Raw genomic sequence first — 26,325 nt, 5'->3', positions numbered from 1 at the left:
ATTTCATATATTTTGCCAATTTTGGCAAGTCCTGTCTAATTTCACATGGCTATATTACTAATGAGCTGAATCATTGGCACTATACTGCCTTTTAACCCACTGAGGCTCTCATAAACTGTAAAGTCCTCTCTGGACATGTTTCTACCTTACTTGTTTTGCCAGTTCTGTAGGACAGATCACCTATGTAATGTAAACCTGTTGAGGCAAGGCAGTTTAGGAGAGGGCCATCAATCACTGGTTGGTGTCAGTCTCATTTAGTTGAAAAAACAAACCCTTGTGGGCCCATTTATTTCTGAATGATGTGTTCTGGGCAAACAGGATAGCTGTCCAGTCCCTGTGTTTTGTGGGACTTCTACTTGATTTCCTTGCACCCTTTTCACCGTGTCCTTATTTATTCCATGGACAAAGGTCAAGGCTCTTTTTGGCTTTAATACCTACCCTTCTGTAATGTCCAACCACCTATCTCCTGCATTTTGGATCTGTTCAATGTCAACTGAACTTTCTGTGAGCATGCAGAAGTTTTATTCACAGAGTAGAATGGAACAAGAAATGTAATATGTGATTTAATATGACGCTACAGTGATATCATATGAAGCTTGTTCTTCTACTGGATCCAGAGTTTTTAAGTATACAGTGCACACAAATGCTAAAGTTTAGTATACATAGCCTTTTAAATAGCCTTGGAACAGTTATGAAAGGTCTCTTAACAAATGACCATTTTCTGTGAATGTTATATTGATGATTGGTGTTAAATGGTCTGTTATGTCTAGTTTTAGCTTAATGTATTTTTTCATGCACCATCAGCTACTCATTTGTTGTGGTTCAGAGAGAACAAAAATAATATAAACAGAAATAAATAGAAATGTATTATTTATTACATAAGCCTGGAATACCGACCACAAGATCGGCTAATTAAAAAAACACATGTTACTTTCTGTTTTTAGATCTTTCCAAAATATAGATCTAGGTGATAAATTCAAATGACTTGTGTAACTGTGATTAATATAAATCAATATTTTTAACATGTACTAAAGAGTCACACCAATCTTATTATGCTTTGCTAGCCATAACCTTGAGACATGAATTTTTTGTCATAATTATTTCAGGAATTCCTAGTAGCCTTGAGGTTAGATGGTGCCACCCTTCGTCATCACATGGCATTGCCCAACCAAAGCTGGCACAGTCAAGTAAGTGGCTTACTTATGTATTCTTTTAAATATACATATTTATTTCCACATTGCTTCAATGCTTCACTTTTATCATATTAATCATACATTTGTAACAAGATATGGTCCTTTTACTAGTGAAGGGAAGTGTTCAGCAGATGTTCATAGTTTATCATGTCCTACTTAACTGTGAAAGAAGGATTGGTGCCATTATATAGTGAAAGGTTAAACACAGGGTCACTATGACCTAGATGCATCCAGGTCCTTAGGCACTTGATCCTCGGGATGCATAATTCCTGATAATGCATGATTTCTCTCTATTCCGTGGCATTTTGTGCATGTTTTGGTTAGTTGGACCACATTCAGCTTTCTGCAACACCCATTGAACAAAACATGTTTATGGACAGTTTCATTATTATAGGTAAGTACCCTGAGCCTAAAATTTCAACTATACAACTGGTATATAATCTGTTATTCACAGTCAGTCACGAGACCAGAAATTCCATCTAAAGCAAACACACCACCAAGCCTGTTTATGTTATTTATTATTTGAATACTTTGAGTCGATTTTAAATATGGTGCATTTATTTTTACCTTTGACAATTTGAAGATATCTGGAATTTTTTCTTCTCCAACACACTAGTAGGCTAATATTACCATAATTCTTGTTGGTTATCGCTTTGGTTACAGTTATTATCAGCCTTGTTTCTTTTTCATGTTTCAAACACCCCAACAAAGCAAGCTACCACAAAAGGACTTGTTTTAAATGGTGTAGCTAGGTGAATATTCTAAGTAGGACTTTTTCGGTGGCTCCATAACCTGTTATCATATATGCAACTGTATATGTCACAACGTAGTACATTATTCACATATACTAAATTGTAAACACTTTTGCGGCAGCTTTAAACACTTTAGTGTTATCTTAATTGCCCCTGATTTTATGATAACCTCATACACAAGAAATATCCCAAAAAGGCTAGCGAAGAAGCATATCAAGTATCTAAGAAAGACGGTTGCTTGTTAGATGTGAAAATTAGTAGACTTGTGCATTCAAATTCGTACAAATTTGTCTGAAAAAGAGCTTTGGATTTCGGATTGCATTTCTGTGCTCTCACATTCACTCTCTCTCTGTCAATATCCTCCTGCCTTCTCCGCCGTCCGCTTCAGTGTCCCCATCTGCTTTTTTCGGAGCTCTGCTTCTTCTCTTGCCTTGGAGACAAATTCACTGAGCAATAAAAGCTTTTCTGCACCTCTCTTTCTCCGCAAATCTGGCTGCGTTATTCTGGCTTCTTGGAGTACTTCCACAAAAGGCTGGAGCCCCGGCGCACACCACCGGCATAGCCTCTCCCCCCGGTCCTCCAGTTGAAGGGGAGAGGATGTGTGCAGAGGATCTGCCCTTTTCTGAAAAGTGCTCTTGGAGGCCTGGATAACAGAGATGATACCAGAGAGAAGCGGATGAAGAAAGAAAAACAAGAAGAGGCAAGAGTAGAATCTGAGCTGTGGAAAAGGAGTTAGGTACATGGAAGCAGCAGGCCGAGGAGGTAGGGAGACACTGAGGAGAATGTGAGAGAGCGTAAGTGACCACACTCTGTCTGAACCGAAAGGGCAGGAAACAAAATGTATTGTCCAGAAACAAAACCCAAATGCTTTTTGGTCCATATCCACAAGTCTTATAATTCGTCATTATCCATTTTATTTTATAGTGTAAATGTCTTTTTTTTAGTGGTAGCAATAATCTTATTTACTACTTTCTTTGTTGCATCCTCTGTCTCTAATCCACCTTGACCTATTTATATTGGGGTTTTTTTGTGCTTTGTTTTGCCTTTCCCTGTTATTATTAAATATAATTTACCAGTTCTTCTAATCTGATTGTTGGCTTTGCCAGTGTCTTACCTTGTTTGTCTTCTGCTGCCTTGACCCCAGATCCTGGATTTCTTAGATGTAGTTGATGAACCTATCTTGGGATACAGTACTCCAGCAGTCATCACAGTGTTGCACACTCACCTTTTCAGCTGTGCCGTGGATTACAGGTATAACAAACTGTTCCTTCTTAAGGCTGTCTGGGACCCTGGACAAGCATGCACACACAAACGCAAAACATACCCTACATACTAGTAGGAAAGGCTCATGAAACACTTCTTTACGTGATCCATCTGAGTGCCTACCTCCTGATACAAAGTAGAACCTCATTGTGCATTAAAGCACTGAGGACCCGTCATACATGGGCTTAATGTATAATCCACACTTATACCAAACCTCATGCAAATAGGGATTGGTCAGTATTTTCAGTAGTGGAACTCTTGGTTCATTAATTACACTTCTCTCCAACCAATGTATTGTAACCTATTTCCTATACTTCCTTTTTAGACCTCTTTACCTCCCTGTCAGAGTCCTGGTGACCGCAGAAACGTTTACCCTTTCCAGTAACATCGTGGTAGACACCTCCACCTTTGTCCTCAGGTATAAAACCAATCTGTACAAGATCTTTGTGTATAAATTGACTTTTGTAAGGCACATCCACTAGATACCGCTGCCACCCAATACCGTTTTCATTTGCCTTGCTTTTCTTTCTCCACTCTTTTCTTTTCCCATCCTTTCGCACTTTAAATTTATTCTCAATCCCCTCATTCCTTTTGATTTTTACTCACTCTTGCTTGCCCTAATTTTCTCTGACAACCTCCGCCTTAATCCTCTTCCTAACTAGTAAACTAAATTCAATCTGATAAAAAAGGGTCTCTGTTTATTTTTATTTTTGGTCCATTAATATCCAATCCCCCTTGAAGCTCAACTACGAAGACAATGGGCTCCCAAACCTTGGAAAAATGAAATTATCTGAGACCTCTATTATTCATTTATCATTTATTAAAATCATATATATATACCGTATTGGCTCGGATATAGGCCGCACCCGAATACAGGCCGCACCCTAAAAGTTAGGTGCTTTTCTAAGGAAAAAATTTTCTTAGTTAAAAAAAAAAAATGTAGAATAGATCTGCTGCCACTCTGCCCTCCCCCGAGATCTGCTGCCACTCTGCCCTCCGCCGAGATCTGCTGCCACTCTGCCCTCCCCCGAGATCTGCTGCCACTCTGCCCTCCGCCGAGATCTGCTGCCACTCTGCCCTCCACCCGATATATACTGCCACTCTGCCCCCCCGAGATACGCTGCCCTCCCCCGAGATCTGCTGCCACTCTGCCCTCCCCCGAGATCTGCTGCCACTCTGTCCTCCCCCGAGATCTGCTGCCACTCTGCCCTCCACCCAAGATCTGCTGCCACTCTGCCCTCCACCCGATATATACTGCCACTCTGCCCCCCCCCGAGATACGCTGCCACTCTGCCCCCCCCTCGAGATACGCTGCCACGCTGCCACTCTGCCCCCAAGATGTGCCCCCCCAACAACTTACCAAAGAAGACTCCCGTGTGTCTTGTGGGGCCGGCACTATGTGCTTTAACAAGATTGTTAAAGCACACCGAGCAGACGTGCCGGCAGCGGAGGTGGTCGTTCACGCTCATCGTCGCAGCTGGTAAACGTCTGCACGATGCGCTTAGACAATCTCCCGTGCCGGCACTCCGCCTGTGGAAAGTGCCGGCAGGGGAGGCTGTCAGAGTATCAGAGAGTAGGATACGGGTCCCCTGCACCGCTGCGGGGGATCTGTATCCTAACCCTGCTGCCTGCCCGGCGCCCGGAACTGCATGTCCCGGGCGTCGGGCACTAGACCCCGAATATAGGCCGCACACCCACTTTAAAGATTTAAAGTGGGGGGAAAAAGTGCGGCCTATATTCGGGCCAATACGGTATATATGTTTTACAGAAGTAGCCATATTTTAGACCTATACCTCCAATTAATGTGTTACTCTGGATAAAGGGCGTACATCTTTTTGCCAGGAAGCTTCCATTTTAAAAGTTCCATCAAATTAATCTGGAAAACAGGCTAATGCTCTGGGAGCTTCCTCAGGGAATTATGAACATATTACAGCACTATTAGCTCTACTGTAGGATACTGCGAGGCACTCGTAACTTAAAATAGCACTCACTGACTTTAAAGATATATATCCAATCTCATGAGGCCCCAAGCTCTGGGGTGAAATAACAACAGGGAGATTATTATTAAGCCATCTGATTAAAAGGGCAGTGTAGTAGTTATGGATTATGACAATTATCTTTTAGAGAGGGACGTGTAGATCATAATTAGTAATATCACTGAGTGCAATATCATCTGAGATATTTACTTAAAAATTTTATTTAGCTCTCATAAAATACGTTTTATCAGTTTTGATACAGTTTTCTAGTTTAATATTCAACATCAGGGTTTTAGTACCCAGTACAGAAAAGGGTACCTAATCCACATATGTGGAGTACTATGTTCCCACACTGCCATTTTAGAAGTTAAGCAGTATACATACATGTACAAAGGGCTAACACAAAGAGGGTGCAGCGTTTTGAATTATGTCACTGATGTTGTGTCTTTCTTATTACAACAGTACATGGATAAGGTCTCTGAACTGTCACACCACAATCTTTTCCTGTCCCCCGTTAACCACATATTATATTATCTGCATATTTTCAACTTCTTTTTTTTTATCTACTATTTTGACATCTTATTGTTTAACAGCTTGATTTTTTTTCTGTAATAAATCTGATTTTATGTATTTTGTTTTGCTGTAGGTTTATATTAGACGACTCTGCCCTTTACCTGTCAGATAAATGTGACACTGATATTACCGATTTAAGGAAAGGTAAGTGAAACGCCATCGTTTTGTTTTTTTAATCTTCTGGACATCATTGCAGTAAGGTAAGGAGAAGACTTGTGCCTGTGAACCTAAAACGATTCAGATGAATTTTTCTTTTAGTTTTTCGTCCATTTGTTTTTTGGACAATTAATTTAATTTCCTGCCCTTTGTTTTTAGACACATTTCTGAGGGCTTTTTCCATTTTGGAAATGAAATCCGTTGTCGCTCTCACACTCGTTCGCGCTCTCACACTCGTTCGCGCTCTCACACTCGTTCGCGCTCTCACACTCGTTCGCGCTCTCACACTCGTTCGCGCTCTCACACTCGTTCGCGCTCTCACACTCGTTCGCGCTCTCACACTCGTTCGCGCTCTCACACTCGTTCGCGCTCTCACACTCTCTCAGTGTCTCCCTAACTTTTCTGTCAACCTGTCTCTTTTCCTGCAGTCCCCCTTTTTTTGTTCTGTCTTCTCTGTCCTCTTCTCCCCTCTATCTGCTCTGTTTTCGTGGCCTCCCGGAGTACTTCTGCACACACTCCCCTGATTGGAGAAACGGGGGAGGGGCTGTCTCTGTGGCTTGCAAATTTGCAAACCTGTCTACATAATTCTGCCCTTTTTAGAGTGTTTCCGTAAAAGGGTGGCGCAGCGGGGACAGCCTCTCCCCCATTCCTCCAATCTTGTGAGAGAGAGTGAAAAGGAGTGAGTAGGACTGTGACTATAAGTGGTTGAGAGTGAACAAAACAACAAAATGCAAACAAATGCGCAGTTCTCTGCTTTGTATTTTTTACGTTAGGGACCCTTCTTGCTTTTGGACATTCGTAGGAATTAATACATTTTGTTACAATTAAAATTTGTATAACTCTGAATGAACAGGTCTATTAGGGAGCATAACATGACCCAAAGAAAACCATTGATCCTTGAGGCCATCTTTTATGGTGTTGTACCTACTGGAGTGTGCAAAAATTATACTTTTTCTCAATTTCTTAAAATATATTATTCCTTGTCGTTGTGAGAAGCACAAATTATAGCAAGAAAATAAACAATAAACAAACATGGATCTCATTTTTCAAGGAGGGTATTGGACATTCAGTTTACTTATTTACTTATTTGTTCCACTTCCCAGTGTGAAACTGACTGCCTCTTTAGCTACTGCTTTATTAAGAGTTGAATTATCGCATTATATGTTTTAACAAGAACATCAGCCTATGTATTTTGAAGTAGCACCTACCTGGAAAAGACTCTGGGCCTAAAGAGAACATTGTGTGTTTACTACCCCGCATTGACCCAATCGCGTACTTACTATTTTTGGTTATCCTTAGATTTTGTCTGTGTTCTGGATGTGGACCTTTTGGAGTTGGTTATCACTACATGGAAGGGGGACACATCCTCAAAGCTGGTAAATATCAGGGTGGGAGGAAACAAGATTGTGATTTTCCCTGACGCTCTTCCTTTATCTGTTTCTGTCTCAATTTCTTTCTTTCGTTTCTTTTCTCACATCATTTTTTTTCTTCCTTATTGACTACTCCCACGTCCTTCTTTAACTCTTTCTATGTTTTAGTTTCATCCACTCTTCATTAACAGTTAAACTCTATTTCAGTCCCAGCCTCTCTTTGAACTGCGCTGCTCTAACAACGTCCTCCACATACACACCTGTGCCGACTCCTGTGCCACGTTGGTCAACCTTACCCAGTACGTGATGAACAATGGGGATTTGCACTGCCCTCCGAAACCTGAGCCACCCACTGAGATCGCGGGACAGAAACTTCAGGTAGCAGCTCTCTCCTAGGACATCTAATAGCCCAACATCATCAGTAACACCAGTAACTACCTGTAGTACATTATTATGTTTAATAGGCAGAAAGATCCATTCCAGATGGTAATGATGTAGCAAATGTGATAAAGCTAATTCAATTGAGTTAGCAAGTTAAGGTCTCAGCTTAATGTTCTTATTTTCTTTCCATGGCTAACATGGTAAAGCTCCATGTTGAGTAAAGAGAAGGGAGAAAAGTACGCAACTAAACGTATCTTGAAACATACATGTAGCATAAACATTTCAACATGTAGATGTTTAAATGATCACTCATATTGGAGTCCATTTTACATATAGTGCATTTTACTGCGTGTGAATCAGTGCAGGCATTCTTTACTTATAGGCATTAGAAAATGACCTTCCCCTCCACATACTCAAAAGAATTCCTGTTCAAGTGAGTGGAGACTGAGTGACAATTGAAATCAATAGAAGTAGCAGCAGCCACTCGCATGAACACTATAGTTTTACTATTCGGTGGCGTACCATTGGCGCTGCCCTAGGCCTAACCCAGAGCAGTACCACCAGCCACTGCCTTCCTTACAGCTGAGGGCTGAGATGTAAAAGTTATATCCCGGCACTCCAACTTTTAAAGATGCATGCGTCTGGCCTCCAGAGCGTTAGTGGGCACCTGGGGAGGGATTCTACAGGGAGCCTGATTGCCCAAACACAATATAGGTTCCATGAAACTCCGGTAACTATAAAATACATGCTTCCATTTGCATGCCATAAAATGCATCGTAGGCCACGCAAGATGGGCCCAAGCATCCATTAAACATCACAAAGGGGTCTTCCGGTAATATTGCAGCCATTATGTTTACTATGGGCTGCCTGGTTTAATTTACTGATCTTCTAAAGTTAGGAAGATGCTGCCGGGAAAGTAACCAAGCACTGTTCTTGGAGATGTTGCTTGGTGTGCACTTAGTCTTAAGTACATTTATCAAATGTTTTCCTGCCTCATGAGTTTTTAAAATGTGCAGTGCAAGTATTTTGAGGTGTTAATGAGGAGATGTGGTAAATGTGCAACTCCGCCAAATATGATTACATTTGATATTGCCGGAGAACTTTGACATATAATTTTTCTTAGCCTCAGGTCTATTGTAGTTGACCTGGTAAGGGAATGAAGACAGACCTGTCTGGTGTGTCTGCAAAGTGGTCTACAAATTCTTTTTCCATCTAAATAGAAAGTTTCTGATTTTGTTTTGCAGAAAACTTCCATCCCGGTCTCAGATGGAGTTTGTTTTTGCTGGAATATAATATTTTACATATTTTTCAAGCCACTTTAGCTTTGATTGTCTACACATTATATATTTTGTATATGTTGATGACATAAACAATAATGATGTTGATGCTCAGTTGAGCCGAGCTTGGAGCATGCGCCATATTTTGTTTTTTTAAGTAAAGGAAAAAAAGGATCATTTTGATCATTGAGTACGCCTCTTTGTTTAGATAACAAACTCTGATTTATATCTTTTCTAGCTTGGGTGGAAAATTATAGCTTTTCATTTCTGCATGCAGAGAGCACTTTAGTAACAGCCTTACCTTATCATACCTAAAATGATAAACAAGTCCTTGTTTGGATTCGAAGTTTGGGGGTGGAGGGGGGGTGGGAGATCTCCCACATACCATACTGCAGATGTCGAGCAAACATTGGCCGGTTGGCTGTGTTTTGCACTCTCAAGTGCTGTAGTTCAAATATCCACCGTTTAACTCTTGAACTCGCTACTTGTTTTGTATTCTAAAAATGCATACAGACTGTTTTATAGAGACCCATCTGCGATGTAGCAATGTCCTGTATAGAAAACAAAGTGTGTTATGATGATATAACCCTAATCTCAGTCACACATACATTGTTTTCTCTCCTGCTTCCTTTTATCTCGTAGATAAATAGGAACACTAAATACCTGTTTTATCTACTAATGTGGTAGATGTGTCCTTTTTCTTGCTTAAATGTACGCCTCCAAATGATTTTACAGTTGCTTGGGTATTTGTGAAAGTCAACAACTCAGGAATCCTTGATTTAAGGACCAAGCTTGTCTAGATCCAGTAGAATTTGGTATGATGTCCTAGATACTTTATATATAAATCACCATTAATTGATTGACTGATCATTAGCAATTTGTTTTTTCTGTTGCAGCCCCCAGAAGGCCCCTCCTCGTTACCTCCATGTTTACCCGCTGAAACTGCACAAATTAACCAGGGAGACCTTACTGATGCTCTTATAGACACAGGAAAAAATAACAAAGAAAGCTCTGAAGCCGGTGAGTGAGGTAGAAAGGGTGAAACTTTGGCTTTTTGCAGTTTCTATATTATATATATATATATATATATATATATTATATATGTCTGTCAGTATGCAGCAGTATCTAGGCAGGTCTTCCCTTTTGATGCTACAACTTCTGTTTTTCAGGAGACCCTCTCATCCGTCAGAATTCCCCTGTATCAGTTTACCTTTTCCCAGAAGAAATTAAGTCAGGACAAAGACGTGAGATGATTTCTCCGTCGCCTCCGCTGCCGGAAGCACGGGTCTCCCAGGAAAGCCTTGGCCTCTCAGACACTAGTGGCGATAGTGAGCTGACAGACACCGATGACTTTTGCATCCTGGATGCACCTGGTATTGGTGTGCCAGTGAGTAAACACCCATGTCCCTTTTAGAAATATGTTTATTCATATTTACTTCCATGTAATGACCTTGACTGTCATATTTCTCCATTCTTGTTAATCACAATCTTTCCCCAGCCTAAAGATGGAGAACCTGTGGTAAGAAAGTTGGTGGATAGTCCGATTCTAGTCAAGGACGGGCATTTTTCACGACCCCTGGGCAGCACCGACATCCTGAAGCCACCGAGTAAATTCCCTGTGCCGGAGACCCGGATTGTGCTGCGGGAGATATCTGTCGTATGGCACCTGTACGGTGGAAAGGATTTTAGCAATTGCAGAGCAAACTCAGCCCGGGCACAGTCGCCAAGGTAAGACCGGAGCCAGGTAGCTGATTAGTTTCTAACCCCTTACTTAGAAAGTCCTTGTTTTAATCTGGAATATACTTCTACAAAGCAGTAACCTCTAGGGATTTTTTCCAGATTATGTGAACGTACTCGATAAAGTCTGATTTTTTTAAATTCAATTAAGAATTCCTGTTTTAATTTTATATTTTGGGACTTCACCCACCCAATAATTATGTGTTGATGTTTATTACAGTAATCTAATTAATGATTTGAATGAAGACATGTAAAAAATGCACATTTCCAAATTTCTGCTTGATAAAACAGTATTTTGCTGCTGCTGGGAAGACTAAAATTAAGCATCACTATATAGGTGGAGTTTTCCCATAATTTCCATAAAACAACTTAACAAATGTAAAATCTAATACCACAAATGTGGAATATTCCATTAAAAGGCTTCTTAAAACAGCTTTCTTGCTTAAAATATCAGCTGTCATGTCGGATGTGCTAACCAAAGGTGCTGCTTTCAGGCTGCTCATGAGGCCCAAACTTGCTAAAATTTGTACAGTCTAAATTATTATATAATTAGATAAACTAGCGGTAAATTATTTTATTTTTATTTTCTAGCTTTTCTGGTGCCAAGAGATTGTACAGTGCACCCGAATGGAACTGCACTACTCATTCCTTTGAGACAGAAATAGTTAACAAAACTTGTACATGGTGTTTAAAACACTAAGCTGCTGGAATTTTTTAGAATTTTAATGTTTAATTTTCTTAATAGATGGTTCAAGGAACTTGGCAAGAGAAAGCAGGCTGACCTGTTTTGCTCCTTGTATTTTGGAATTCTAGAAATTAACTTGAAGTATGTTAAGTTTGTAAATTTGTTTGGCGACCTGGAGTGAGAATGAATTGCAAGCTAGTATTTCAAGCCATTTTTATATGTCAGCGTTCATCTGTCATCACAAAAGTGACAGATCTGCTTCACATGCTTCCCGTATACATTGCACTGGTCATTCCCCAGCAAGTGGATCGATTAAACATTATCTTGTAAATTAGTTTTAATTGCTTACATTTCTAGGCCTTCTGGCTAACGGGATACAGCTGAAGACTACAAATATGGCCGCCGCAGGTCTGCGCACATGCCGCGCTTTCAGTAGTGCTCCAGAATTTAGTTATTAGCGCTAAGTTTTGCGTCAACCCTGCAGAATGTGTTGGGACCATGTAACCTAACACATAATAAAATAGAACGAGGGGATTTTGGGCCATCGTGGCATAACTGTTAGATATACATGTTCTGCCAGTTTCTAGCTTAACTTGTCTATAATATTTTCCCCTAACCATTTGTGGCTGTCAGGTCTAACCAGGCCTCTTTCATAAGTGTAATGCTCATATATTTTTAAATAACAGTACATTCTTGCAATAGATATTGGAAGTCAAATCTGTGTTTGCTGATGACACAAAATTAGGTAAGGTTATAAAGTCTGACCAGGATGTAGCTTCTCTTCAGAATGATTTGGGTAAACTAGGGGACTGGGCAAATAAGTGACATATGCGATTCAATATAGAGAAGTGTAAGGTAATGCATTTTGGTACTAAAAGGCATTGCATTGGGAATAGCAGAAAAAGAGAAGGACTTGGGTATAATTGTGGACCATAGACTTGGCAACAAAGTGCAGTGCCAGTCAGTGGTTGCAAAAGCCAGTAAGGTATTTTTATACCTTTTTTTTTTTTTATTTTAGTTATGAAGAAAGACTAGAAAAACTGAACTTGTTTTCACTTGAAAAGAGATCTGATCTCATTGTACAAATACATACAGGGTGTCACGTCACAGCGTACAAGGAGACACCGAAGTCAGGTAGGACTGGCAAAGGATGCTCCAGAGAGCAGTGGTCAGGATACCGGAGAGCAGGAACGTTGTGGGAATAGCCGAGGTCAGGATACCGGAGAGTAGGATAGTTGTGGGAATAGCCGAGGTCAGGATACCGGAGAGCAGGATAGTCGTGGAATAAGCCGAGGTCAAATAACAGATAAACAACAGGAACGCGTTCTGAGATAGGCACTACCGAGATAGGCACGACCATCAGAAGACAATGTCTCTGAGTCAGGAAGTCTCTTAAATAGGCACAGGCGTTTAGGCACCAATTGAATATTTGGCGGGAAATCTTCAAAGTGCCGTTACGTCATTTCCTGCGCGGCCATCTTGTGTTTGCCGATTTCGTAATCTCCCCATATAGGTCGATGTAGTATCTGCAGGCGCCACTAGGTGGCGTGAAGAAGAACGTGTCCGGACACCAGAACAGGACCTGTCCTGAAGCTGCTGGGAACGCAGCGTGAAGGAGGTAGGTCTTCCTTGCCATGGCAGCGGCTGCCTCTGCTGTGCAGAGGCGGGGGGTCTCTCTCTTCTTTGCAGCGGCTGTTGTGCAGAGGCAGGAGGTCTCCCCCTTCTTCGCAGTGGTTGCGGCTGCTGTGTGGAGGCAGGGAGTCCTCTCCCCAGTAGCGGCTGTGGCTGCCGTGCTGAGGCGGGGGGTCTCCTCCTTCTTCGCGGCGGCTGCTGCTGCTGATCCAAAGCGGGGGGTCTCCCTCTTCTTCGCTGTGGCTGCCAGGCCGAAGCGGGGGGTCTCCCCCTACCTCGCGGCGGCTGCGGTTGCCGGCCAGGAGAACAGGAGGATCTCCCTGCCCGGTACGTGACAGTACCCCTCCTTAAAGGGGGCGACCCCTGCCAGGACAACGCTGACCTTTAGCATGGAATGCACGCACGAGATGGGGAGCATGAAATCGAGCTTCAGGAACCCAGGAGCGATCCTCTGGACCGAGTCCCCTCCAATGAACCAGATATTGGAGACTCCCTTGTTGTCTGCGACAGTCCAGGATAGCTTGAGGAATACGCCCAGAAGTATCCCCGGCAGAATTCTCCGAAGCAGAGGGTCTAGTAGAAAAACGGTTGCAGACCAATGGCTTCAATAGAGACACGTGAAAAACTCGAGGAATACGGAGTGTCCGTGGCAGAGAACGTTCATAGGCAACCGGATTCACCCGGCGGACAACCGAAAACGGGCCGATGAAATGTGGCGCCAGCTTCATGCTGGGAACTCTGAGTCGCAGGTATCTAGTAGACAGCCATACTCTGTCCCCAGGAGAGTAAGCAGGAGCGCCAGAACGCCTCTTATTAGCCTGAAGTTCCTGACGACCACCAGCCAGCTCCAAAGCCCTCTGCACCGAAGACCAAATAGACTGGATATTAGCCAGCCGCTCCTCCAGCTGTGGGTCAGGCGAATTCGGAAAAGCTCCAGGGAAGGGTTGCGGATGCAGGCCGTAAACGCAGTAAAAGGCGGATTCTCCTGTAGACTCTTGTACAGCGTTGTTACAAGCAAACTCCGCTAATGGTAGTAAGTCAACCCAATCGTCCTGATGGTGATTAATGAAGATGCGCAGGTATTGCTCAAGATGTTGGTTAGCCCTCTCAGCTGCACCGTTCGACTGTGGGTGATACGCAGATGAGAATGCCAGGGTGACACCCAACGCCCTTGTGAATTTGCGCCAAAAACGTGCGATCAATTGGGTACCACGGTCAGAGACAATCTCAGTGGGAACACAATGAAGACGGACGATCTCCCGCATGAAAATGTCAGCCAATACGGAAGCCGTGTGTAGTCTCTTCAAAGGTATCATGTGGGCCATCTTAGAAAAACGATCAATGATCATCAGGACTACAGTATAGCCCTTCGAGTTGGGTCATTCCACAATTAAGTCCATGGCAATGTGAGTCCAGGTCCTCGAAGGACGAGGCAATGGGTGGAGTAACCCAGCGGGGTGCCTCCTGGAGGACTTGTTGGCAGCGCACGTGACACAGGAACGAACAAACAGGGCAGTGTCCTTAATCCATTCTGGCCACCAAAACGTCCTGGACACGAGGTCCTTGGTGCGTGCTAGCCCTGGGTGAGCCGCAGTTCTGGACCCATGGGACAGACGAAGTACTCGGGTACGGAGGTGTCCAGGAACAAATAGTTTACCAGCCGGCAAGGAGGCTGGAGCTCGGGCTTGTAATCCAGAGATGCGGTCAAGTAGAGGAGTTCGGCAGCGAAGGTGTAGAGCAGCGAGGACCTTGGTAGCAGGTATAATAGGCTCAGGCGCACGACCCTCCTCCTCAGGGAGCAGATGCATTCGGGAGAGGGTGTCAGCCTTGACATTCTTGGAACCCGGACGATAAGTCAATACAAACGAGAATCGGGAGAGGAACAAAGCCTATCTGGCCTGTCGAGGGTTCAGACACTTGGCAGTCTCAATATACTGAAGATTCTTGTGATCCGTGAGAATCAATGTGGGAATTGGAACGCCCTCCAGAAGATGACGCCACTCCTCCAGCGCGAGAATGACAGCCAGAAGTTCCTTGTTCCCGATGTCGTAGTTCCTCTCTGCCGGGGAGAATCTCCTGGAGAAGTAACCGCACGGATGGAGAGGGCCACTGCAGGAGATCCTCTGTGACAGAACAGCACCAACTCCGGACTCGGATGCGTCGACCTCCAGAAAAAACGGTAGACGAGGGTCAGGATGACGTAACACAGGAGCGGTGGTGAATTTGGTCTTGAGTCGAGAGAAGGCAGAAATGGCCTCGGCAGACCACTCCAGGGTGTTAGCCCCTTTCTTAATAAGGGCCGTCAAAGGAGCCGCAACCTTAGAATAGTCACGGATGAAACGTCTGTTATTATTGGCAAACCCCAAAAACTGCAAACTGCAGGAGGTCTCCCCCTTCTTCGCAGTGGTTGCGGCTGCTGTGTGGAGGCAGGGAGTCCTCTCCCCAGTAGCGGCTGTGGCTGCCGTGCTGAGGCGGGGGGGTCTCCTCCTTCTTCGCGGCGGCTGCTGCTGCTGCTGATCCAAAGCGGGGGGTCTCCCTCTTCTTCGCGGCGGCTGCCGGGCCGAAGCGGGGGGTCTCCCCCTACCTCGCGGCGGCTGCAGTTGCCGACCAGGAGAACCGGAGGATCTCCCTGCCCGGTACGTGACACAGGGTCAGTATAAACAGCTCTCTAGGGTTTTTTGCCTTCTTTTGGTTCAGCTTTAGAACTAGGTATGTGTGAAAAGTTGAACTTGATGGACTGAAGTCTTTTTAAAACCTACTATACTATACTATACTAGTACATGATTCACATTTATCCCAAGCTTGTGTTGTTGAACCAGAAGAAATCCAGTTCCCTATAAAAAAAAAAAAAAAAAAAAAACCAAAAAAAAAAACACAGCACTTTTTCCTTATCCTAGTGTCTAAAATTTAAAAATCATTAAAGTCTTTTGTTTTCATTTGTTTTTTATTCTAATGTCTTTTCGGCAAAAAAAAAATCTTTTTCTTATTCATCTAACAGCTGTAAAAATGTAAATCGGCTTTTTATAGGTGTTCAGGTCCATTATCCATTATCTTGATCTAATTTACGAGACAAGCAGGATTATATATATATATATATATATATATATATATATATATATATATATATATATATATATATATATATATATATTGTGGTAAAGTGTATGGGAGAGTGGTTGAAGGGATATATATCTCAACTGGTTTCCTCAGCCAGGCACGGTAGCAAACCCAGGAGCCCTCAGGTGAGGCTTCCTAAGCTCATTACTGGGGAGGAAGCCTTAAAAGAGAGGGCTGTTAGGTTTGAAGGGGGGAGGAGAAACTGAGTGAAGGAGCAGCTACAGCCAGCGCTGCAGCCCACCAGGTATGAAGCTTTATCTATGGAAAACCTGTTACTTTGCTTTGTGCCAAACCTTAGGCTTGTAGAGAGGTATCCGGATGTTTAGTTAGAGCCGGACAGGCTTAGAGTTTGTTTTGTTTACAAGGTGCTCTGTGCCTACAGCATCTAAATAAACACGCTTTACATTTGAAACCTGTGTGAATACAGTCATTGCCGCCCCATGCGTGAGCTGTTCCCTACAATATATATATATTAACTTTATTAACTATAGTAACTTCATTAGCATAAGTAGGACTTTGTTAAAATTGCCATAAGGAATCAGCTGTGTATGATGTTGAGTGTGGACTGTAAACAAAATATCACAACTGCCTGCAACGGTGACCCCCAGATGTGCAGATAAACAATATGAAAGAAAATCCAGTTCTCGACAGTGCTACACTTCATTGTCAAATACCACATTGCACCTAAATGATTTTTTTTAAATGTTATTCAATACTATCTATTTAACATGTTAGAACACAAAATAAAATTAGTATATTTTTAGCTCTCTCTCTCTCTCTCACATTTTTGTTTTAACTCTATTTCAAAACAAATTGCATCAAAACCAAATCACTTTTCTACCTCGTCACCTTTCTTTGCAATGCAATCTAATGCACAAAATCACCACCTTCTTCACGATAACGGGCCATGTGTCGCGAACAAGCGTCTAAGCACTTCCGCTTATGCTCCTCTGTCAGCTGCTTAGGCACCCACCTGGCACACACTTTACTGAACTTAAGGCTGTCATGAATCAGGGCATACGCAGATCCAACACTCACATCCAGCTTTCCCGCAATCTCTTCAACTGTTCTTCTGTCTTTGCAAATCAGTTCCAGGGTTCTTTCTTCATTCCTAGTGGTCAGGGCTGTAGCTGGATGTCCGGAGCGCTCTGTATCCGTCATACCAGTACGGCCATTTACGAACTTTTCAATCCACTCGTAGACGACTCTACAAGAGAGAACTTTATTGCTATTCTGAGCACTCATGCAAAGATGAATCTGTGCTCCCGGCACACCTTCTGTTCCTCTTTGGTGCAATTTTAATTTTCGAGGCCACCTTCAACTCTTATACAAAACTGGAAGGGCAGCCGGCTTGCCAGACAACTAGTCACATGACACGACCAATTACTACTCCTCCCGCCTTCACCGTTTCCGACTGAAATATAAAAGCGCTGAAGCTTTTTGAACTTCCCTTGTCTGTGTGTGTGTATATACTTGTGTGTGTATATATATATATAGAGAGAGATAGATAGATAGATATATGTTTGCGTGGTCATGATGAATAACGATAGCATGTGTTGTGTGGTGCAACATGTCTGATGAGCTGATCTTCTCTTTGGTAATCTCTTGTTCTGCAGGTCAAGGACAAGTTTGCAGAGTGCCCGTGGTTCACCATCACGATCGTCTGTGACTAACCGCCCCCAAAACACATGGCGGACACAAGGAGGCAATGGGAGGAATCATGACATACTAATGGAGATACAGCTGACCAAGGTTAGAATTGTCATCTCTGTACAATTATGTACAAGTCTGTGACTTACATTTCTCATATAATGTTACCTTTCATTTTAGTGCGTGGACGGAACACATGCATTAATAATACGTTAACTCATTCTAACCGCATACACTTAAACAACGCACCCCTGACACTCATACCATGTTTTGACATGTACACTTATCAAATGTAACACACACACCCACACACACACACTATACAACCGTATTGTAACACACTCACGTGTATGATCAAACACTCACTCCAACACCATACACTTAAACATGCATACAAAGAAATATTCAGGCTTCAATATATATGTGTGTATGGGCAGACATGTATACGGGCATTATATATGTGTATTTATGACCAGGCGTGTGTAAGGGCAGTGTATTAGTGTGTATATGGGTAGTGTGTGTGTGTGTATGGCTGTAAGAAATCATTTTTATACTTTTATTTTGTTCTGCACATTTTAGGCCTGAATGCAACTTGAGTGCTAGCAATGCATGTGTGTGTATGGGTAGCGCTTATGTGTGACGGAAGTGGATATTTGTGTGTAAGAGCTGTGTATGTGGATACGTGTGTGTATATTGGCAGGCATATGTAAGGGCAGTGCATATGTTTGTGTATGGACAGGTGTGTGTAAGATCAGTGTATGTATATGTGTGTGTATTAGCAGGCATGTGTAAGGGCACTGTATATGGGTAGTACATGTGTGTGTGTGTATGGGCAGGCATGTGTAAGGGTGAAATTTTATTCTGCCCTAGGTTACCCCACTGTGTAGAAGCCTTGTCTTCTACAGGTATGTCTGCATGTTGATTCCCTAAACAGTAAATTGTACCAAATGGATTATTTTTATATTAAAGCATTAACTATGGATCATAAAGGACTGTTCTTCATAACTAATATCTACCAACAACTTACATCACCACAAAATATATCAGGATGAAGAAAGAATATACAGTACACTATATTATCTAAAATCTTCAACTTATCGTAACCATGTAAAATGTTGCGAGAACACTAAGTCTTACGTCAATAAAATTTAAACTTTCGCAGGTGAGCTTTCAGCATGAGTCTTATCCAGCACCCTTTGGAGCAAAAACAGAGATGGTCCATGTAGGGGAACCGGATGAAGTCCCTCTTGCCCGTCAGGTGTTTATAGTTCAGGAGCTGGAGATTAGAGACCGTCTGGCTACATCACACATCAACAAGTTCTTGTACTTGTACACCAGTGAAAAGATGCCACGCAGAGCTCACTCCAACATGGTGAGAAGGGCAGATTGTCATTGACAAGGGTCTTCGACAGATGTGTTTTATTAGTAAGGTAGAGAAGGTGTGTTTGGATAATATAAGACCCAGGTACTAAGAGTAGAATGAGTTAGTCTGTACGAGTAAGGAATCAAGAATGGGGCAGGATGGTAATAACAAGAAGTGTAGGAGATTTAGAGACTACTGTAACCATAAATACGGGTGAATAGAAAGAAACAAACAAAATAAAAGCTAAGTGAGAGGAGTACAAAAGTAACAGACAGGAAGTTGGTAGAGGTATTAGTAGGGAATTGATCAGTCATAGAACTAAGATTAATTTAAATTGTTTTCATTAACTGTTATTAACTACCCCCATTCAATCTGCATACTCTTTTGTAGCTTTCTATTAAAGCGCTTCATGTTTGTCCTGAGGCTGGATTGGGGGGACCCGAATGCTGCCTCCGAATGTCCTTGATGCCTCTAAGACTAAATATTGATCAGGTATGTGACCACTATTTCCTCTTCTTAACATGCAACCTATACATACGTCACATCTTTTATCATTTATGCTTCTACGTCGTCGTTTCTTTCTAATAACTCTCCATTACTTTTATTAACTCTAACTCTATACAGTTTGATAACTTTATCCTCTGCCTCTGTTATATCTCAATTCAGTTCTCAAGGGCATTACACGCAATAATGGGTTTTGATATTTAAGTTTTGTCAATGCAGTCGCAAGCAGAAAGCGAAAGCAGAAGCGGATGGACACAATACACAATTTTTGACTCACTGAAAAGCCATGGTGGAGACGGGCCCCCTAAAAAGGTCCGAGTTTTCTGGTGAGGAGGGAAGTTAGGTAGCTCTTCTGAGCGCCCCTCTCCTCTAAACAAGTATTTCAGTGGTCCCAACCTTTGCAGGAAGGGACCAATAGTGTATATGTGCAGTGCACTCGGGAAGGAAGGGGCCTCATATCCTTCGAGAGTGCGACCCCTGAAAAAAATGAAGAAGGGGACCAGGTGTCCACTGTGGACTTACGGCACTTGGCACTTTTTTATTTAGCCAATAGAATTTATTTTTTTTATATAAGTTAATATGTTTGATTATGGTTCATTGGACATCATAATGATTTAATTGTCTTATAATTATGACATCGGAAAGGAGTTTAATAATACTTCTATTTACCCCTTAAATTTAAGTGGAAGGGTTTCCATCACCTTTTACCCACCATAACTTATGTAATGGTTCATTGGAGAAATCCTAAAACTGTGTCAGGGCTTTGGTTCTCGATGAGTAAGTTGATAATCCCTGTTTTACCCCTTTTTTCCTTCTTTATACCAATACCTCCAACATTTCTTGTTCATTTTAGGATGCTCTCTTCTTCTTAAAAGATTTCTTCACAAGTCTGGCCTCTGGTATTCAACCTGTTGTTCCCTTGGATTTGGGATCAGATGGTGAGTATATTAGGTAAAGTCATTAAGCACATTGTTAGTTTTTTTTTCTTTTCTCTCAATATGTCCTCTCTGCCTAGCATCTCGCTTGGATGATACAAGCAAACCAAACTCTGAGACTGATACGGGGTTAGAGACCTCTGCAGAGTGCAATGACGAAGAAACCTCATCTCATAGCTCATCCAGCGATCAGCCCATATACTTCCGGTAATTGATGATAAATGTAAGATGGAGTAGTGGAAAATTTGCAGTGAGAGTGTAAAAGATCCGTAGTTCCCGTAAACAGCCAGTGAGGCACCTGCCAGATGCATGTGATCGGTCTATCCAGTATAAAACCAAGGCGATCGACACCATTTAACTTTGCTTTCTGCATGGTGAACACCTTAGTGGGAAAGGGGATCCAATGATTTGCCTAATGTAGACCTCTTGGTAATGCATGCTGATTTCTCTTTTTCTTTCTATATTTACAGAGAATTTCGTTTCACTTCAGAGGTGCCAATATGGTTGGATTACCAAGGAAAACATGTTACCACAGAACAAGTGGTAAATAATGGAGGAAGCAGCAGTTCTCATACTCGGCACCTGTCATACTTTTCATAAATATGTCCAGTGTGTCACAGTATGGCACTGTGGAGGTCCTTATATTGAAAAACACAGCGTGGTTGGTCACATCATCCTGCAATGGTGGCTTGAACAGTGGATGCAGGGTGCAAAATAGTGGCGTTCCCAGCCACAAAACACAGCGATGAAGAAAGAAATGTGAGCAATGAATGCACCTCCATACTCCAACTGATGAATCCACAGCAGTCCCATTAATACCGTATTTGCTCGATTATAAGACGAGGTATTTTTCAGAGCATTTGCGTCTTATAATCGGGGTCGTCTTATAATCAGACCTCAAATAGGTCTGACTATGAGACGACTAGGATCCAGATCCCCCGCAGCTGCAGGGGACCTGGATCCTCCTGTCGTCCCCCCCGCCCCACTTACCGGTGCTTCTGAGTCCCCGGTGTGCAGCTGGGGCAGTGTGTAGATGTCTACGCGATTCGCCTTCCCCGACTGTCAGAGAGAATTCCCCGCACCGGTGCCGGGAACTCTGATCTCTGACAGCCGGGGAAGGTCTGCGCGATGGACGCAGACAACCCCCGCTGCTAACCGCACCTCCTTCCGGCTGCAGCACAAGTTGTCTACACGAATCGCCTCCAGAAATGCCTTTTTAACGCTCTATATGCCACTCTGCCCCATAATATGCCTTTTAACCCCCTTAATGCCAGAGTGGCATATAGGGGTATAAGGCATTTCTGGAGGCAGAGTGGCACATAGGGGGGTGAAAAGGCATATCATGGGGCACAGTGGCATATAGGGGGTATAAGGCATTTCTGGGGCAGATGTGCATAACTGGGGGGGCAGGTTGGAAAACAGAAGGAAATAAAACCAAAATATTTTTCTCAATCATAGCTTTTATTAAAAAAAAATAGTTTACATGAATTAACATTTACTGGTAAAACTTTTTTCCTATAGGGTCGTCTTATATTAAGGCTTTTTCTTTTTTTCCTAAATTAATATTCAGATTTGGGGGGTCGTCTTATAATCGAGCAAATACGGTATAAAAGTATGAAGTTTATTGAAAAAATAGCAACAACAATGGAGAGAAATCTCGTGTTTCGCCGTGAGGCGTAATCATAGACTAATCAAAGATTAAGCATCACAGCAAAACATGTGAGATTTCTCTCCGTTGACTTTATTATTTTTTTTTTTTCCCAATAACCGTCATACTTTTATATTAATTGGACTTCTTTGGATTCGTCGGTTGGAGTATGGAGGTGCATTAATTGCTCACATTTTTTTCTTCTTTGAAAGGTCCTTATATTGCCCTTTGTTTGCCAGCTAGCGTCACTGTATGGGAGTGTGAGTGTCCTTTTACTTTAAGTTGGCATAACTATACGGTAGTGTAAGGGTAATGTTACCGCCCTGTGTACCAGCTCTAATCACCACGTGTTATATAAATATGTCAAGTTTGGCAGGTTGGAGGTCCTCATATTTCCTTTTGTTTGTTGGCTAGCGACACTGTATCAGAGTGTCAAGTAACCCTCATTTGGGCTTCTGACATCACTAAAAGACTGTGTAAGGGTCCTGTGTTACTGCCTACTGTATGTCAGCTGCAATCTCGCTATGGCAGTGTTAGGGTCCAGTTATCAGATGTTCAGTGTTTTATGACCATATGGTTGTGTGCTACATCATTATGGCAGTGTGGGGGTCCAGTTACTGCCCCTGTGTACCAGCTCTTATCACCATGTGGCAGTGTGAGAATCATGCTACTGATCACTGTGTCTCAGCTACTATCTCAGTGTGACAATGTAAAGGTCCTCATATTGCCATCTGCCTGGCCCTCTGTTGCTATACTGTACCAGTGCATGTTACATACATATATATATATATATATATATATATATATATATATATATAGGCATGTTCAATGGCAGATAGACTGTATGAGGAGGAATACTGTTTCTGTGCCCAGTTTTCGAAAACACGTACCCAGCTGAAGTCAATCTGGTTTTTTTCAGGGCACCTTTGCTGGAATATTAATTGGACTGGCCCAGCTGAACTGCTCCGAGCTAAAGCTGAAGAGGCTTTACTGCAGACATGGGTAAGGGATATATATCATGCAAAGTACTACTTTAACATAGTAATTTAGGTTGAAAAAAGACACAAGTCCATCAAATTCAACCTTGCTGTTGGCCCAGATGAAAGCAGGAAACCCACACTGAAGCTATTTTCAACAGTACGTCAAAAAGGGTAAAAAAGCCGCCTTGACTCAAAATGGCAATCTGATTTCTCACTGGATCAAGAAACTATAGCTGATCATGTCCTTTTATCAAATGATATCCCTGTAAATTCTTCTATGCTATAAAATCATCATAGCTCATATTTAAAAGTATCACATTTTATACCACAATGTCTGTAGGTAGTGAATTGCACATCTTGTACTGTTCTGGCTATAAAGAACCCTTTTCACTGCTTTAAATTCCTTTCTTCAAGTCTGAATGGAAGACTTCTTGTTCTTTATACCGTCCTGTAAATGGACAGGTAATTGTATAGTGTCTGGAGTCGCCATATGTATTTGCAGTATGATATAATATCACCTTTCTTTCTAATGTAAACAAAACAAAAACACATTGTCAAACCACAGATACTCTAATAGTGTGTTTAGTGATGTATTTTATTTGTTTTAAAGGTCAAGATCCAACTCTTGTAACTACATGCAGTGTTGGAAGCATTGCTCTTAATCCCATTGAATGCCATAATTGCTGCCTCATTCATATTTTTCTACTTGGGAACACTTAACTGTCATGTGATGCAAAAGCAGGCACTGATAGGTTAATGCCGTAGAAATTTACCTGTGTTTTATGTAAATTAACCATTAGATGAATGTATAAAATGTCAGATCTGCTCTGGGTATTTGCTTAACATACTAAAGAGCGCAGGTTTTTTCGCTACGTGGATCAGCACCTAATACATTACCAACCTTACTACACAATGCAATGCAATTCTTTTTTTACACTTGCGTTGCAGGTATTTCATGCTATCATGATCAGCAGAAACATGTAGTAAAAATAGATTTGTATTACTGTAGAAAGATTCAGGCTTTGGATTTGCATTGTTTGCTTAGCTGTTTGGCATCATTATATAGAGCCATGTATTTGTGTGTATATTGGAAAACCCGCTACTAATACCCATGTAAGGGGGACCCAGCCTCACTAATGCGTCACAGGCCCCCTAAGTACCCCTCATGGCCAGCTACCCGGGACCTGGCCTTTGTGTGGGACCAGTGTGGGGGGGCCTTGTCTTTAGGTTTGTACTGGGCCTCAAGATTTCTGATGACTGCCCTGCAGGGGCAGAGGGGGGGGTATGTAGAGGCAAGTGGCCCCCAACCCCCCTCCCTCACTGTAACTAATGCACACTATCTGACGCACAGTTACCTTGCACGGAGCTGCCACTCAACCAACACAGGGCTATGTAATGTTGCATTTCGTAACGCGCTGAGTCAATCCTCCATACAAGAGCCAGTCCTGTTTGGAGAATAAAGACTGGCCTGGAGGGGTTATTGCCTTTGCATCTTAAGCCACCCAAGATGGTGATAAAGTTACAAAACTTGCAAACTCTAAATTACCATTCAAGTTCTAGTAAAGTTTTTTTTTTTATTCCATCCATTGCAAACAATTTCTTATATGTATGAAATGTATAAAAAAGTTACTTAGTGTGACGTGTTTTGCCAGAGTGTCCATAACAATCGGACAGCAGTGCCGTCCTGCAGTGCGTTATTAACACTGCCAGTGCCTGTACCTGTTGAGAACGGCTGTGGTTTTACCATTTCCATATTTGAATAATCCTTTGTCTTTCACAGGCTATTGGGAGCCGATAAGGTTTTCTCTTATGCCCTTAATGAGTGGCTGACTGACATTCGCAAGAACCAGCTTCCTGGGATCTTGGGAGGAGTGGGTCCCATGCATTCTGTTGTTCAACTCTGTAAGTAAATTCCGGGAGAGGTTTAGCTTTGGGGCAAAATTAAGGGAAAAATGTAATGCTTTGGCAATTTTGAAATGCTACCTGTAAGATATTCTTAAACTCCTTATAGTGCATGCTGTCTATACGCATCACATTGTAACTATTTATTATATTATTATCTTTAATCTTTGTTACGCAACAATTTTTTGTACCCCCAATTTATCCTGTTCAGGCCAGCTAATTTCCTTAACGTCTTCCCTTGGAAAGTTTCCCCGACTGCTTTCCCTCAACTTCAGAATGCTTTACGGATTCATTTTGGGCATAATTCTTTGGAGGGGTAGTGCCCACTCTTGCATCGCCTATGTACTGAGATTTTTACTTGTGCAGTTATGCGAGAGCTGCCACCTCGCTGTCTTACCCTAAGGTGATATTGATAAGGTGTTTACTGTGTTAGAAGCTCTAGCTGTACTATATGCTAGAACTATATGCTGGAACAATTCACAAAAGGTACAGAAAGCACGTAGCAATAGAGGGCTTTTCTAAATAAGAAATGGAGAAAAATTCCACTTGAAATTTACTGGCTATTTTTTACTGGATATGCTGTGGTTAACGACAGATGTAATATCAATGCTGCAGTGTATAAGTGAGTAACAAAAATAACACACAGCAGCATTAGCGTGCGTTTCCTTTTAAATGTAAGCAGCTATATAAGTGGAATATTTGTTTTTTCTTAGTTCATGGTGTGCGTGACCTTTTCTGGCTCCCCATTGAGCAGTATCGCAAGGATGGACGGATTATTCGTGGCCTGCAGAGGGGAGCAGCATCCTTTGGTACCTCAACTGCATCTGCAGCCCTGGAACTCAGCAACCGACTGGTGCAAGCTATACAGGTAATCAAAACGCTCTCACTTATGATTACAGCATAGAATGTAACCCTACCAAGGGGTTTTAGTACCCTTGAGACCGTAGGGTTTTTTTGCCATGTGTTGGTTTAATCAGGATTCCCCTTTTCTACACAGTAGGTGCCACTGCCGAACAATTACCCAATTTATGTTTGGCAACACCCCGATTCCAGTAATACCATACATCGTTTTTTATGTTCTAGAGGGCCACATCCATCCCTTACATGTCACCCTATAGTGTGCTATACTATCATTCTACTGGCTTAAGGGGTTTCAGGATAGTGAAGGGTTTTGCTGTGGCAATGTAATTCTCAGTGTAATATGAAATTGCATTATATGGTATTCATGCCA

General features: G+C 42.3%; 1 protein-coding gene across 1 annotated transcript in view; it reads left to right on the top strand.

Annotated features, from left to right (window-relative positions):
* The window catches only part of LOC149281757 (autophagy-related protein 2 homolog A-like), a 66,415-nt gene that overhangs the window by 39,067 nt on the left and 1,023 nt on the right, over positions 1–26,325 (top strand). The window contains exons 22-40 of the mRNA XM_089499053.1: positions 1,107–1,187; positions 3,090–3,196; positions 3,534–3,626; positions 5,831–5,901; positions 7,213–7,289; positions 7,491–7,661; positions 9,838–9,961; positions 10,111–10,328; positions 10,440–10,669; positions 15,693–15,704; positions 17,735–17,864; positions 18,925–19,134; positions 19,516–19,617; positions 20,483–20,571; positions 20,667–20,771; positions 21,035–21,107; positions 23,132–23,214; positions 24,973–25,094; positions 25,808–25,962. Coding sequence (XP_089355179.1) covers positions 1,107–1,187; positions 3,090–3,196; positions 3,534–3,626; positions 5,831–5,901; positions 7,213–7,289; positions 7,491–7,661; positions 9,838–9,961; positions 10,111–10,328; positions 10,440–10,669; positions 15,693–15,704; positions 17,735–17,864; positions 18,925–19,134; positions 19,516–19,617; positions 20,483–20,571; positions 20,667–20,771; positions 21,035–21,107; positions 23,132–23,214; positions 24,973–25,094; positions 25,808–25,962 — 2,253 coding nt within the window. The remainder of the gene's footprint in view (positions 1–1,106; positions 1,188–3,089; positions 3,197–3,533; positions 3,627–5,830; positions 5,902–7,212; positions 7,290–7,490; positions 7,662–9,837; positions 9,962–10,110; positions 10,329–10,439; positions 10,670–15,692; positions 15,705–17,734; positions 17,865–18,924; positions 19,135–19,515; positions 19,618–20,482; positions 20,572–20,666; positions 20,772–21,034; positions 21,108–23,131; positions 23,215–24,972; positions 25,095–25,807; positions 25,963–26,325) is intronic.

Source organism: Sceloporus occidentalis, unplaced genomic scaffold (genome assembly GCF_023333645.1).
Source record: "Sceloporus occidentalis isolate IW3139 unplaced genomic scaffold, rSceOcc1.0.p SCAF_128, whole genome shotgun sequence".
In the NCBI taxonomy this organism is placed as follows: domain Eukaryota; kingdom Metazoa; phylum Chordata; class Lepidosauria; order Squamata; family Phrynosomatidae; genus Sceloporus; species Sceloporus occidentalis.
The sequence above is the reverse complement of the archived record's forward strand: the minus strand, read 5'-3'. Positions and strand labels throughout refer to the sequence as shown.